The sequence below is a fragment of the Colobus angolensis genome, unplaced genomic scaffold (genome assembly GCF_000951035.1).
Source record: "Colobus angolensis palliatus isolate OR3802 unplaced genomic scaffold, Cang.pa_1.0 Scaffold569, whole genome shotgun sequence".
NCBI lineage: Eukaryota > Metazoa > Chordata > Mammalia > Primates > Cercopithecidae > Colobus > Colobus angolensis.
This window is the reverse complement of record NW_012119254.1, coordinates 1,502,764-1,517,684: the sequence shown is the minus strand read 5'-3', so window position 1 is coordinate 1,517,684 and position 14,921 is coordinate 1,502,764. Positions and strand designations below refer to the sequence as shown.

General features: G+C 36.2%; 1 protein-coding gene across 1 annotated transcript in view; it reads left to right on the top strand.

Moving 5' to 3' along the window:
- The window catches only part of CROT (carnitine O-octanoyltransferase), a 56,068-nt gene that overhangs the window by 12,641 nt on the left and 28,506 nt on the right, over positions 1-14,921 (top strand). Inside the window, exons 5-8 of the mRNA XM_011961774.1 lie at positions 6,185-6,293; positions 12,515-12,608; positions 12,711-12,836; positions 13,945-14,046. Coding sequence (XP_011817164.1) covers positions 6,185-6,293; positions 12,515-12,608; positions 12,711-12,836; positions 13,945-14,046 — 431 coding nt within the window. The remainder of the gene's footprint in view (positions 1-6,184; positions 6,294-12,514; positions 12,609-12,710; positions 12,837-13,944; positions 14,047-14,921) is intronic.

The following is a 14,921-nucleotide window of genomic DNA, read 5'->3' as shown; positions in this document are numbered from 1 at the left end:
TTGCGATCTCAGCTCACTGCAACCTCCACCTCTTGGACATAAGTGGTCCTCTTGCCTCAGTCTCATGAGTGGCTGGGACTATAAGCAGGCACTGCTACACCTGGCTAATTGTGTATTTTTTGTAGAGACGGAGTTTCACCATGATGCCCAGGCTGGTCTCAAACTCCTGGGCTCAAGCAGTCTGTCTGCCTCAGCCTCCAGAAATGCTGAGATTACAGGCATGGGCCACCATGCCTGGCTTGGAGTTACTCTTCTTGGAGACACATGAGTTCAGATTGACTCATCAATTTTTTTTTTAAACTGGCAGTTTAATGGCAGTTTCTGCTTGGTGTCCTAGCTTATCTTGAAGTGGAAAAATCTGCTGTGGTAACTGTTTTTTTCACAGTTTACCCTTACTGAAGAGTATAATTATGAATGGATTTTTTCTTACATAAAATGTTATTTAAAAGTAAAATATTTATAGCCAATCATGCTCATAGTATGAGGGGCATGAGCTTACTTTCATGTGGAATTCAACTCTTCTTTGTAAACTTGTTTACATGCTTGAGATATTTAATGTCCTCAAGCCCACATATATTTACCTTGATGTTACCAGTGAAACAATTAAAGGATTAGGGAAACTGAGTTATTCATGGTCTGAAGTTTAATGTAAAAGATGAACAAGATAAAATCAATGTAAGAAGAGTAATAGCAAAAAAAGAAAATATGCATACCAATTAAGAACTAATATCAATAGACCTAGTTTTGAATTGTCTTTATCACTTAGTAGGTATATCCTTAGATAAGGTGACTCTTTTGAATTATAGTTTGTAAAATGGGGATTCATTAATAATGCATCTCTTGACATGTTGGTTGAAGCTGACATGGTTATTATATTTTGGGGCTTACCTGTGAAGACATGTAGAGTTAGGGATAAAGTGTGAGGTAAACATGAAAAAAAAATAAGAATTCATGGCAAATAGTATACAGAGTGTTCAAATAAGATAAGTAACTACATGGCTGTTTCGTATTAGATAGTCAGGGAAGGCCTCTCCAAGGATCTGAATGATAAGATGAACCTGCAGAGTTTTTTGGCTTTCTTTTGTTTAGTTCACTTTTGTTGTTGTTGTTATTTTTTTTGTGTGTTAAGGGCAGAATGCCCTGGGTAGGAATAAACTTGGCAGATTCAAAGGGCAGTATGGATGGAGCAGGGTACACAGGAGGGAGATGGAGGGGCAGATTGGAAAGGTGACTAGAAAGTAGATCATACGGTACTTTATAAACCAAGGTAAGGTGTTTGGTTTGCATTTAAAATGCAGTTTTAGTGAAAGTTGAAGAGGGAAGCCCAGCTGGAAGAGACAAAAGCAGATTGATGAAGTAGTGGTAACATCTGGAAATAATGCTTGCAAGAAAAGTTTTGATGTGCACTGGGAGATCAAAAATAATTTGTTTAAGATTGTGATATTACATCATAGGCATTGATACAGGAGAGGAGGAAAAATAATCTTGCAGGGGAGATGATAAGGAGCCAAAGTCATTGAAAAGGTAAAAGGCAAGAGGATCAAGAGCAGAAAGGTGGAGGGTTAGTCTTTGACAGGATCAAAGAAGAGAGGCAATAGGAGGGAATGCAGAAAGTGAATCTAGAAGCAAACAGATTGGCCAGTTTTGCTGTAGGAAGATGAGGAGGTACTTTGTATTGCTTATGTTTTTAGTGAAATAAAAACTGAGGTCATCAACTGGGATGGAAGATTTGAAGAGAAAGGAGATTTGAAATATTCTTTTTGGAAAGTGGGAAAAATAAACATGCTGTGGAAATAATGGAGTTACTGAACACCGCTGAGTGCCCATTTGAGATATGTGTTCATGCATTTAAAGTTAGTTGAGATGACGTGTTGTGTTTTTTTCTTCAGCATCAGTGAGGGGCAGGAGGGGCAGGTACAAAGGAAGAGGGGCTGAAAGATTAAAGCTTTTTGCAATGGCGAAATAATTTGGGGCCATTAAATCTATCTTGAGTAAAGTGAAAATTGGGCCAGGCATGGTGGCTCATGCCTGTAGTCCCAGCACTTTGGGAGGCCTAGGTGGGCAGATCACCTGAGGTCAGGAGTTTGAGGACAGCCTGGCCAACATGGTGAAACCCCATCTCTACTAAAAATACAGAAAATTTAGCTGGGCACAGTGGCTCGCACCTGTAGTCCCAGCTACACGAGAACCTGAGGCAGGAGATTCGCTTGAGCTCATGAGTGGGAAGTTGCAGTGAGCTGAGATCATGCCACTGCACTCCTGCCTGGGCAACAGAGTGAGACTCCATCTCAAAAAAATAAAACAAACAAAAAAAAAAGAGAGAGAAAATTGAAAAAATGAGTGTTCATAGGATGGGCAGCATTTAAGTCACTGAGGTTAGTCTCAATAAGCAGGCTATAATTAGAACTAGTTTTTTGTTTTTTGCTTGTCTTTTTTTTTTTTTTTGGTCTGTCACCCAGGGTGGAATGCAGTGGTGCGATTACGGCTCACTGCAACCTCGACCTCCTGGGCTCTAGCAGTCCTCCCACTTCAGCCTCCTGAGTAGCTGGGACCAGGCACATGCCACCACACCTGGCTAATTTTTGTATTTTTTGTGGAGACCGGGTTTTGCCATGTTGCCCAGGCTGTCTCGAATTCCTGAACTCAAGCAATCTGCCCGCCTCAGCCCCCAAAGTGTTGGGATTACACGTGTGAGCCACAGCACCCAGCCTGTTGTTGTTTATTTATTTGTTTTTACCTACCCCCTAAGAGACCATTGAGACTAATTCAGTCATACTTTTCATCCCTCTTTACCACATTTACACAAAAAGCCCAGACTGTTCATGTTATCCCTTGTCAACTGGATTCATGGATTTGTGCATGGTCTAATTTGATCCAAATTTCTCATTGCTCCGATATACCCTCATGACTTCCCTAAACCCTTCTGCTGTACTTTCTGGAGCTCATGATCAGCAAAATCCATTATATCCTCAACTTTTTCTCTGAAAGATGTTACTAAAGCTTGATTATTCATTAAGCTTACTACTTCCCCTGTACCCTCTCAAGGGGGATTTTTCTTTTTTTTTTTTTTACATAGCACTACAGGGCCTGTGGGAGGTGTTGGTATCCTTTTTGTTTTCCTTTGCCCTTTCTGTTTTCCCTTCTTGCTTAACAATTTTAGCCTTTTTGGGGAAAAAAATGCCTTCAGGTTATATCACCACTACCTTGTTGCAGTGACTTACCTCCTGCCCATTCCCCTTCATCTATTGATTGCTTTAGCTCCAGTGCCTGTCTTTCTTTCCATTACTATCTCAGTCACATTGTTGATGATTTTAGCTTTCAGTTGTAGACGATCCACAGGCTCTCATTTCCTTCAGTTTATAGCTCTAGGAAACTACATCTTTCAGTACTCCAACTCAGCTGTTCCTTTGGCCACATTGTGCTTTACAGTTTAATGATGTTACTGCGCTTCACAGCTCCATTCCTACTTCCCCAAGTCTTCACTTCTTTCTGGTTCTTCACCATCATTACTCCCAGGCATACACATTCAAATCTTTGTCACCCCTCCTCAGTACTAGTGTGGTAAAACCTAAACATCGTTTAAAATTTAGTTTGTATTTTCTCGACATATCAAAGATACCTACTCTAGCAATTTACTTGGCCAGAGAAAACTGCAACACCTCACTTAATGATCTCAGTTAAATCTCAAGTTGGCCTCCAGCACTACTGTGCTATCTTCCTTGGTTAGCTTATTCTTTCTCTTCCAGAGAAAACTGTTTTATGCCTTTCTCCCTCCTTCTTTTTAGCTAACAAACTCTTCTTCTTCTCAAGAAATATGAGCAATCTTCCCATCATGACATTTACCAGCCTTCCAGTGCTGGGCAGAGTAGTGGTCCCCCATAGATGTCTACTTTCAAATTCCTGAAATTGTTAATATGTTAGGTTACATGGTAAAGAAGAATTCAGGTCGCTAGTCAGTTGGCCTTGAAATGGGGATATTATCCTGGATTATTCACATGTGCCCAAAGTGTATAATCACAGGAGTCCTTATTCATGGAAGAGGGAGGCAAAGGAGAGAACCAAAGAGATGGCAATATGAGAAGATTATGATCTTCCCTTCATGGCTTTGAAGATGGAAGAAGGGGTTCATGAGCCCAAGGAATGTAGATAGCCTCTAAAAGCTGGAGAAAGGAAGGAAACCTATTTTCTTCTAGAGCCTCTAGAAGGAACACAGCCCTGACAGCACCTTCATTTTAGCCCAGTAAGCCACATTTCAGATTTCTGGTCCTTAGACCTGTAAGATAATAAATTTGTGTTGTTTTAAGCTACTAAGTCAGTAGTAACTTGTTTTTGCAACCAGTGTAAATATACTAATTCAAATATTTGCCCATTCCCTACCCCCTTGTAATATGTTACTGCAAATTCATATACTTTTCTTTTTGAAAACTAGATTAACTCCTCTGACTCCTAAGGACAACTCTTCCATATCTGTGCTGTGTCCCGGTTCCTCTTGCCTAGTCAGGGACCTTGCTTTTGCATTATCCTCTCTCCCTGCCGCTTATCAGTTTTCTTTCTTTACTTGATTGTTCCAATCTGTAATATCTTCCATCTTAAAAGGAAAACAATTCACCTCTTATGTCCTTCAAGTATCAGGCCCCAGTCGAAGCCACCATCCCGTCTCTCGTAGATTGTTCTCACCTGGACCACTTTAGTCACTTTCCTAATTTGCCATACCTTCTCTTCACCCTTATAATCTGTTCTCCATGTAGCAGCTGGAGTGATCTTTTTAGTTAGATCACATTATCACTCCCCTGCTTAAAACCGTCCATTGATTTCCTTCCCATCATACTGGAAACCACTTTCTGAGGCCAGTATAATCGGGTCTCAACCTTATCTACCACTCTACCCTTTTCTCTGTGCCACAGCTGCACTGACCTTATTTTCCTTTAAGCAGATCAACTCATGTTTATTCTAATGCCTTTGTGTTTGCTGTTTCCTCTGCCTGAAACACTCTTCTGCGGGTATTTCCATGGCATACTTTTCTCACTTCATTCGGTTTTCTGCTCAAATATCCTCCAGGTTTATCCTGAGGTAGCACCCTTCTGCCACCCTCACCCTTTCCAACCATTTATTGATTAATTTGGCATCAGGTTTATTTTCTTTTTTCTTTCCCAGCCCTAAACTTTGAAAGGGGTGTGGTTGGGAGATGCCAGCAATAAAAGAGTAGTGGTAGTCGAGATAAAAGGATCTGGAGGTTTTTGAAGGGGAAGAAAGAAGAAATGGTTTAGAGGTAGCCATGAGGAACAAGGAAAATACATACCTCACCCTCTAGGTCTTGAGGAAATAGGTATAAGAGAAAAAAGAGTAATATTATCAGGAGACTGTTCTTCCTCATAGTTGATGAAAATATTTCATGAGATAATGTATGTAAAGCACTTAATACTGACCCATAAATAATACCCACCAGTATATTTCCTTCAAGCAGCAGTGTATGTCTTCTCTTTCTTCCTCTTTTTCCGTTTTCTTTTCTTAGAAGGTGGGGCAGGGATCATATAAGAAGATCCTTGGCAAAAGGACAAGTACCTAAAGATGGGGCTATATAACAGTAGTCTGAGGTTTACAGCAAACAAACAGTACTTGGAGAGTTAAGGTGTGCCAAAGAAATCAGAGATAATCCATTGTCAGTGGCTTACCAGGTGTTACCAGACTGGACAAAATTCTTTTCCTTTGCCACTCAGGCATACTGTATCCTTTTCTACTGAAAATTATTTTATTGAGTTATCATAGCTAGATATTGCTGTAATTAAATTACCTGATGAGTAATTAACATTAAAATAATCCAAAAGAGAAACCTGTTAATTCAAATGGCTCTCCTCCAAGATTCCACTGGTCTCCTTCTCCCCTTCCCATTTCTGTTTCTAAATAAATCTAGAAAGATCTGTAGTAGTTTGGGATTTATGTGGTTTTCAGGGTATTTGAAACTCATGGATTTCTAGATGTCTCACATGGAACAAGTGTCAGGAGTATGTATTTATGTCATAGTAACTGCAATTCCACTAATACATTGTTTTTGTTATGTGATGTATTTGATGACTATATGATTAAAATATTGGAAGAATGCCTACTTTTCTTCTATTGGATATATGCATCTTTACTCCTGTTTAGCCTTAGATTTGAGTCTTGTGTTTTCTGTTTCTGTTTCCAGAGAGTGAAGGGCGTTCCCCAAACCACATTGTAGTGCTGTGTCGAGGCCGAGCTTTTGTCTTTGATGTAATACATGAAGGATGTTTGGTCACCCCGCCAGAGCTTCTCAGGTTTTCAGACTACTTTCTTGAATCTCATTAAGTCTTACGGTGTTGCTTGAATTAAAATATACATGTTTAGAATTGCCTTTCAAGGTGATAGTAAGCTGAAAAATAAGAATTTTATACATGCTTTTTTTAAAAAAAAGTCTATTTGTACTTTTAATTTAAATTATTTTTAAATTTTACTAGACGTACATAAATATGTTCACTTGGAGAAAAGGAAAACATTACATATATTACCAATTCCATTCCCTGCCTCAGAATTAATCACTGTTACTAGTTAGTGTGTTCCATCTTTCCGTACCTGTTGCAACGAATTTACATGCATGTCTAGCTTTAAAAATACATATATAATACATAATATGTATTATATATATATTATATATGTTTTAAAGTATATTATGGAAAATTTCAAAATATATAGGGAATTATATAATGATAACTCCTGTGTACACATCTCCTAACTTCAACAGTTACCAACTCCTGTCATCAACAGTTATAAACTTATAGTCAGTGCTGTTTCAACTATACCTCTTTTGCCCTTTCCCTTACTTTCCCATGGATTATTATTATTATTATTATTATTATTTTTGAGACGGAGTCTTGCTTGTCGCCCAGGCTGGAGTACAGTGGCGCGATCTCGGCTCACTGCAAGCTCCACCTCCCAGATTCACCCCATTCTCTTGCCTCAGCCTCCCGAGTAGCTGGGACTACAGGCGCCTGCCACCATGCCTGGCTAATTTTTTGTATTTTTGGTAGAGGCAGGGTTTCACCGTGTTAGCCAGGATGGTCTCGATCTCCTGATCTAGTGATCCACCCACCTGGGCCTCCCAAAGTGCTGAGATTACAGGCGTGAGCCACCACACCCAGCCAAATAAACAGTATTTTAATATTATTAACAGATGATCAGTTGCTCTAATTGTTTTCTAATTGTTGGGTATATATATGTATTTATAACTTAAATTATTTTTAATAAATATTGCAAACATGTACAAAACTGCACACAGAAGTGTACAGCTAAATACTCATGTAACCTGCACCTAGGTCAAAAATTAGAACATTTCTAATATTCCAGAAGATTCCCTTCATCCCTCTTCCATACTTTCACTCCTTCCCAGGGGCAGTCATTTAGGTTGTTTACAGTTTACATTATTATTTTTAAAAGGCTGCTGTGAAAATCCTTGTGTAAGTCTTTTGGTGTACATATGCATGTATTTCTGTCTGGAACACACCCAGGAGAGAATTTGCCAAGTCATAGGGTGTGTGTATGTTCAGCTTCAATAGATAACGCCAGTTTTCCGAAGCAGTTATGTCTACTAGTGTGTGAGTGTTGTAAGAGTTCTTTATACATTCTGGGTAAGAGTTCTTACTTGGTCGTGTGTGTTGCAATACACAGAAAATGTTGATAACTGATCTTTTGTTCTATTAAACACATCTTCCTGGTAAACAGAAGTTCTTAATTGAATGTAGTCCAGTTTATTAATCTTTTAATCTTTACCATACAGATGATACATTTTGTGTTCTGTTTTAAAAAATTTTTCCCTAACTCATTGCCAAGAAGATAATTTCTTATGTTCTAGAATTTTGTTTTGCCTTTTACATTTGTATTTATAGACTTCCTGGAGTTAATTGGTTTTTGTGTTTGACATGAGGCACAGGGGTAGTTGCACATTTAAAAAATAGTGTTATTTTTCTCACTAGCTTCTTTTAATCAACAATAAATGTAATCTTTTCTATTGGTACAAATACATCTACCTTATTCTTTTAAACTATTACATATAATTCCATCAAATGGATATATTATAGTTGATGTGACCATTTCTCTATGATATGACATTAAAGTTGTTTCCATTTGTTGCTATAACAAATAATCAACATGTTCAAACATGCTTCTTTGTGTATTTGGATAAAATATCTACGGTTTGATATTAGAAGTGAAATTTTCACATCATCTGATGTATACATTTAAGATTTTTGACTAAGTCAAATTGTCATCCACAGTGGCATTGTTTTTTCTGCCAGTATTTTATGTGAGGACACCCACTTCTAATCATTGTTGACATGGTACTGTTAAACTTAAAGCATATCTGGTGGCGGGGGGACACAGTGGCTCATGCCTGTAATTGCAACATTTTGGGAGACTAAGGCTGGAGGATGACATAAGGTCAGGAGTTGAATACCAGCTTGGGCAACACAGGGGGACCCTGTCTCTACAAAAAGTTAAAAAATTAGCTGGACATGATAGTGCTACTTGGGAGTGCTCCCAGCTACTTGGAAGACTGGGGTGGGAGGATCACTTGAGCCCAGAAGGTTGACGCTACAGTGAGCTGTGATCATGCCACTGCACTCCAGCCTTGGGTGACAGACCAAGACCCTGTCTCAAAAAAAAAAAAAAAAAAAAAAAGCTATATCTAGTGAACTGACAGGTGAAAAATGGTTTTCATTGTTGTTTGAATTTGCATATCCCTCATTACAAGTGAAGTTGAGCGTTTTTGTATGTTTTATAGGCCACTTATTTGTGTTTTCTGTGAGTTACTTTGGCCTATTTTTCTATTGGCTATTTTACTTTATTCTTATTGATTTATAGCAATTATTTATATGGTCTCCACATTAATGCGTTATAGATTATGTGTGTTGCAAACATTTTCTTCCAGTTAACTTGAAGCAAATTTTGGAAATTGTCCAATCTTAATTTTGATTTAGGCAGATTTATCTTTTTAATCATTTGCTTTTATATCTTGGATAATATTTGTGTGTCTTCCCATTACATGTTTTAGTGTGTTTTAAATTTGACATATAATTATTAGATCAGGCTTATAATTGGATTATTCAAAGCCACTCTTCCAGAAATTGAACACATGTGCTTCATGGGCTACATTCATCCTGTGACCTATTTTGCTTGGATAGCAGAATTTGAATCACTATTTAAAAATCATGAAATTTTACATAAACATCTAGATTTCTGTTTTTGCCTTAAAAAAACCCCAAAAGTTCTGACAACCACCAGTCTACTTTCTGCCTCTATAAATGAGCCTATTTTATACATTTCATTAATATAGGAATGGCATCTTACAACATGTAGCCTTTTGTGTGTGGCTTCTTTCACTTAGCATAATTTTTTCAAGGTTCATCCATGTTTTAGCATGTATGAATGCTTTATGCCTTTTTATTGCTGAATAACATTCTATTTTACAGATATGCCACATTTTATTAACTATTCATCAGTTGATGGACATTTGAGTTGTTTCTACTTTTTGTCTATTATGAATAATAGACAAATAGTAAAGTATTCATAATGCTTCCTTGAATATTGTGTACAGGTTTTCATGTAAATGTATGTTTTCATTTTTCTTGGGTATATTTTAGGAGTAGAATTGCCAGGTCATGTGGTAATTCTATGTTTAACTATTGAGAAACTACCAGAGAGTTTTCCAAAATGGCGCAGTATATTAGGGTTCCAGTTTCTCCACATCTTCACCAACACTTATTGTCTGCCTTTTTTATTGTAGCCATGCTAGTAAGGGTAAAGTGGGATCTCGTTGTAGTTTATATTTGATAATGATGTTGAAGATTTTTTCACATACCTTTTGGCCATTTGTACATATCTTCCTTGGAGAGATGTCTAATCAGTTACTTGGCCAATTTTTAAATGAGGTTGTCTTTTTATTATTGAATTGTAATAGTTCTTTAGATATAAGTCTTTTTACAGATATATAATTTAGCAAATTATATCTCCTAGGCTTGGCATTTCACTTTTTTGATGGCCTCTTTTGATGCACAATATTTTTCTTTTTTTTCTTTTTTTAATTTTTTTTTATTTTTTTATTTTTTATTTTTTATTTTTTTATTTTTTTTATTTTTTAAATTTTTTAAATTTTTTATTTTTTTATTTTTATTTTATTTTTATTATACTTTAAGTTCTAGGGTACATGTGCATAATGTGCAGGTTTGTTACATATGTATACTTGTTGATGCACAATATTTTTCATTTTGACAAAATCCAATTTTATCTTTTTTGTTGTTGTTACATGTGCTTCTGGTATTGTATATGAGAAACCATTGCCTAATCTGAGGACATGAAGATTTATACATATATTATTTTTTAAGATCTTTTTAAAAAATTGTGGGAAAGGGGGGAGATAATGTTTAAATGTACATTTCGTTGGAAATGTTGGCAGGAATTGGAGTAGAGATATCCAACAAGCTTTTGGAACTTTGGAACTTTGGTAACAGAGATTGAGAGAGAAAATGGTGTTGAAGTTAGAGAGTTGGTTGCCTCTTACATAAAAGTGATAATTGAAACTATTAAAGAAGTAGATGAGATTACCGAGGGAGAAACTTACAAGAGGAGCTTGGAAAGGCCAGTGACAGAAATTTGGGAAAGGACACATTCAGCAGTGTAAGGAGAACAAATGGTCAGTGAAAAAGACTTCAGTGAGATACGGAGACCACAATGGGACCGTGTGAAAAACTCAAGTAAGAAGATAATTTTAACATTCATTCCTGAGTGTCAAAATTCTATAATGAGGAAAACTAGACTTAGATAAAGCTACTAGGTTTCCTTAATGGACATTATTGGTGACTTTCAGAAGAGCAGTTTCAAGATGATCACTGGAGAACAAAAATTGAGGACAGTAAATTAAAAAGTGAACGGAAAGCGATGAAGAAAAAGCCAGATTGTGTGGAGTATAGAATATTTTTAAAAATATATGATTCTGTAATGCAGATATTTTTAATACAAATCTTTGTGCTTTGAAATATAAAAAATTAGATGTGTAACTGAAAAACTGTTGCATAGTTAGCCAAGTTAAAGGAAAAGAGAGATTATCTTGTTACCAAATCTGCATCTCTTAATGGTGACGATTTGGGCAGTTATGTGACCTTTTATTATCAAACTTAAAATGTCATTTCAGGTTTAACACACTTTCCTTTGTAATTTCTCCGTAATAATGACCACCTTGTAAAACGAACATGAAAATGATCATTTCAGGGAGGAAGAAAAAGTTTCATAGTCAAAACTGGTGCTTTGAGGTAGTTGATAACGGAAAGGTAGCAACAAGTACCATATGGAGAGAAACAGGTTGATTTTATTTAGAAATTCAGAGTTTATGCTAGTAACCACAAACTGCAAAAGTTTATTTATAATTGGAGCAAAATCAGTAGTTACTAAAGACAAGTAAGCAGGAAGAGAGGCAAGGCAAGTTGCTCTCGCTATAGATGCAGATTGGTGAAGAAACCCTTATTCTATTCCTCAGGACACCATTAACTTGCAAATGAAAAGGGGGGAGTTTTTCCGCAAGAGAATTATTTCTTTACCAGTGTTACAGATATGATGAACAAACAGAGGAGAGTATGCAAATCAGTAGATAAATGACGAATTCCAGTTTTGAATGATGAAGTCAGAACTGATGGCTACTAGTGGTGGTTTTTGACCATTTATTAAGCTACATTAGCTCACTTCCTGAGAAAACCTTGAAAGCTTTTAAATGGAAGTAATTTCTTAATATGTGCCATGAAGAAGCAGAGCTAAATTAAAGCTCTGTGGATTTTTGACTGATGAAAATTTCTTTATGGGAGAACCCAGTTATTTATCTGCTGTATGTTTAAAGATACATGAAACTCATCAATCTGGGAGCATAAAATACTATGGAGGGGAAGTAGTTTATCCTTAGCTAATAGATTCTTTAAAAATATAATGATTAGAAGTAACAAACTGGCACATATGAAAACACTTAAAACTGATTACATGGTATTTCTATTTTTTTTTTTTTTTGGTAAAACACAGGTATTAATTGAGTATACAGTAAGTCCTCTGGTTAAATATATATGCACATAGTTTTTAGTTGGATAAGATGTACATGATATTTGTGAAATTGATTACCAGGATATTTTTCAAGTTCTCCATTGTCAGGATATTTACAGTAAAAAGGATATTTACTTGTAACCTAGAAGTGCATGCACATTTCAAAAATATATATCAGCCAAACTAAATTTAGCCAATAACTAAATTTATTTACTGAAATTAAATTATTGTCAAATATGCTTTGGGTGTTAATAGAACACAACCACTTAAAAATATGTGCTGTGGGAAATCTATTGGCATCATAAGTGGTTTCTTTGGGTAATATATCCAAACATTTAAATATTGATCAATGTTATGACCTTTTAAAGGCCAAAGTAGTTACTTTCTGCTTGTACTGTTTTTGAATCTTCTTTTCATCTTCCATAAGACAACTGACATATATCCACAAGAAGTGCCATAGTGAAGCTGATGGACCTGGGATTGCAGCATTAACTAGTGAGGAGCGAACTCGATGGGCTAAGGTTCTAATTTACACTTTTCTTAACGAAGCTTTTCTCTAACAAGCTCTTTTGATGTATTGTATTTCAGTTGTAATATTTGATCATCATCTCCTTGCCCTTTAGGCACGAGAGTATCTGATTGGTCTTGATGCAGAGAACTTGGCCTTGTTAGAAAAAATTCAGAGTAGTTTACTGGTATATTCCATGGAGGATGACAGTCCACATGTAACACCAGAGGATTATTCTGAGGTACTTAACTATCTTCTGTTTCACACGGACCTCTAGGTTAATGAACTTTTCTTGCCAAAGGTGAAATGAGAACCTAATCATAACCTGCACTAGTGTATCTTGACACCACCATAGTTGGGAGTGTCTCTCCTAAGAATTATGTCACCCTTTTAAGTCATTTATTTTGTCATTTGGTTAATTACTGAACACATCGATGTCAGTGACGTTAAGGGTAAATATGGCCTTATTTTATGCTCCCCTGCCACTCCCAGGGTGACATTTCAGTTTCCCAGGAAATAATAAAAGATAGTAATTGTATTAGAAATCTCATAGTCTTTTGAAAATACTTAAATTATTTTATAATGCATTAATTGGTATTAAATAATAGGAAAAGAATATCAAGGATTGAAAACCCTTGTAATAAGGAAAGAGGTTTTTTGTTGTTGTTGTTGTTTTTGTTTTTGGAGAATCACCAGACTTCTTTTTAAGGAAGAACGTATTTTAATGCAGTGTTGTTGAGACTTTTTTGACCACAATTTTTAGTTACAAATACATTTAGATTGCAGCCCACTATATATACATGTGTGTATGCATGCAAACACATATGTAAAATAGGAGTTTCACAGAACACTAACTACTTTTATTATCTGTGAGGTACACTGATATTTACAGTCTATTTTATTCTCCTTTTTTATAAGGAATATTGATTGTGATGCACTGAATTGATTTCATGATCCATTAATAGGCCAAAGTATACAGTTTGAAAAACAGGTTTAGTAGGAAATGAATTCTTAAAATATTTCCTCCTAACTAGACTTTAATGACTAAACTTTTATCAAGATCTTTTATCCTATTCAAGTTACAAAGCCTTCTCTCAATTCTATGTTCCGTAAACATTCATGAATATTGTACCAGCATTTTCTTTTCTGGTAGGATTTTCTTGATTTGAGATTTTGAGAAACCCCTAAAGTCCAGGCCAGAATTACTCTCTCGAGTATAACTATATTATCATTTTATTAAATTTGGTTGACCTGAAGAGGAATGGTGAGATGATATATGTGTTTAAGATGTGAATTCTTGCAAACCAATATTAAACCCTTTTAATTTGGAAAAATCAAATTTATTTTAGATTCTTGCAGCCATCCTTATTGGAGATCCAACAGTACGCTGGGGTGACAAATCCTATAACTTGATTTCCTTTTCTAATGGAGTATTTGGCTGTAATTGTGATGTAAGTAAACTACTGAAATTTTTTTCTCTTTTGATCTTTTAGGTTAAATTAATGGCAATAAACCATAAATACTTGTGCTGGGGAACAGTATAAGTGAATACTAATTTAGTTTTATGGCACTTTGGTGAAAAGTTTAGTTATGAATTCTCAGTGAAAGTAGAGTATAGGACAGGTTATTTTCTTCTGTAGTAAGGCCAACAGTTTGTTAGTACTATATCTGCAAAATGGAATTTGCATATAGTATTTATGTAGTGTAAGCTCTTAAAACCCAGTATTATCTGCTTGCTGAGAATACCTATTTCAAAAGGTATTGTATGGCATTATGTATGTGTTCTATGCACAGAGCAATGCACTTGGATATATTTATAGAGTTTAAGATTCACCTAGTAACTAGGTAACTATTTTCCTAAAATGACACATGATCTTTGGAACACTATTTAGGCTGTGGATATTAAAATGGCAGTTACTACCATTTTTGACCATTTTATAAAAAAAAAAAAAAAAAAAAACTTTTCTTGTTTCTCCTTTGTTCCCCTCCCATGGATGTCTTTACTAGCTCTGTCTACTAACTGTCTGATAGGCATTCAGGAGGTCTATGAACCAAGAAAATTTTTTATAAAGGGGTTTAGGGCTGGGCCTGATGGCTTATACCTGTAATCCCAGCACTTTGGGAGGCCAAGGCAGGTGAATCACTTGAGCCCAGGAGATGGAGACTGGCCTGGGCAATGGCATGAAACCCCATCTCTACAAAAAATACAAAAATTAGCCTCACATGGGGTGGTGTGCGCCTGTGGTCCCAGCTACTTGGGAGGCTGAGGTAGGAGGATCGCTTGAACCTGGGAGGTTGAGGGTGCAGTGAGCGGTGATTGGGTCAG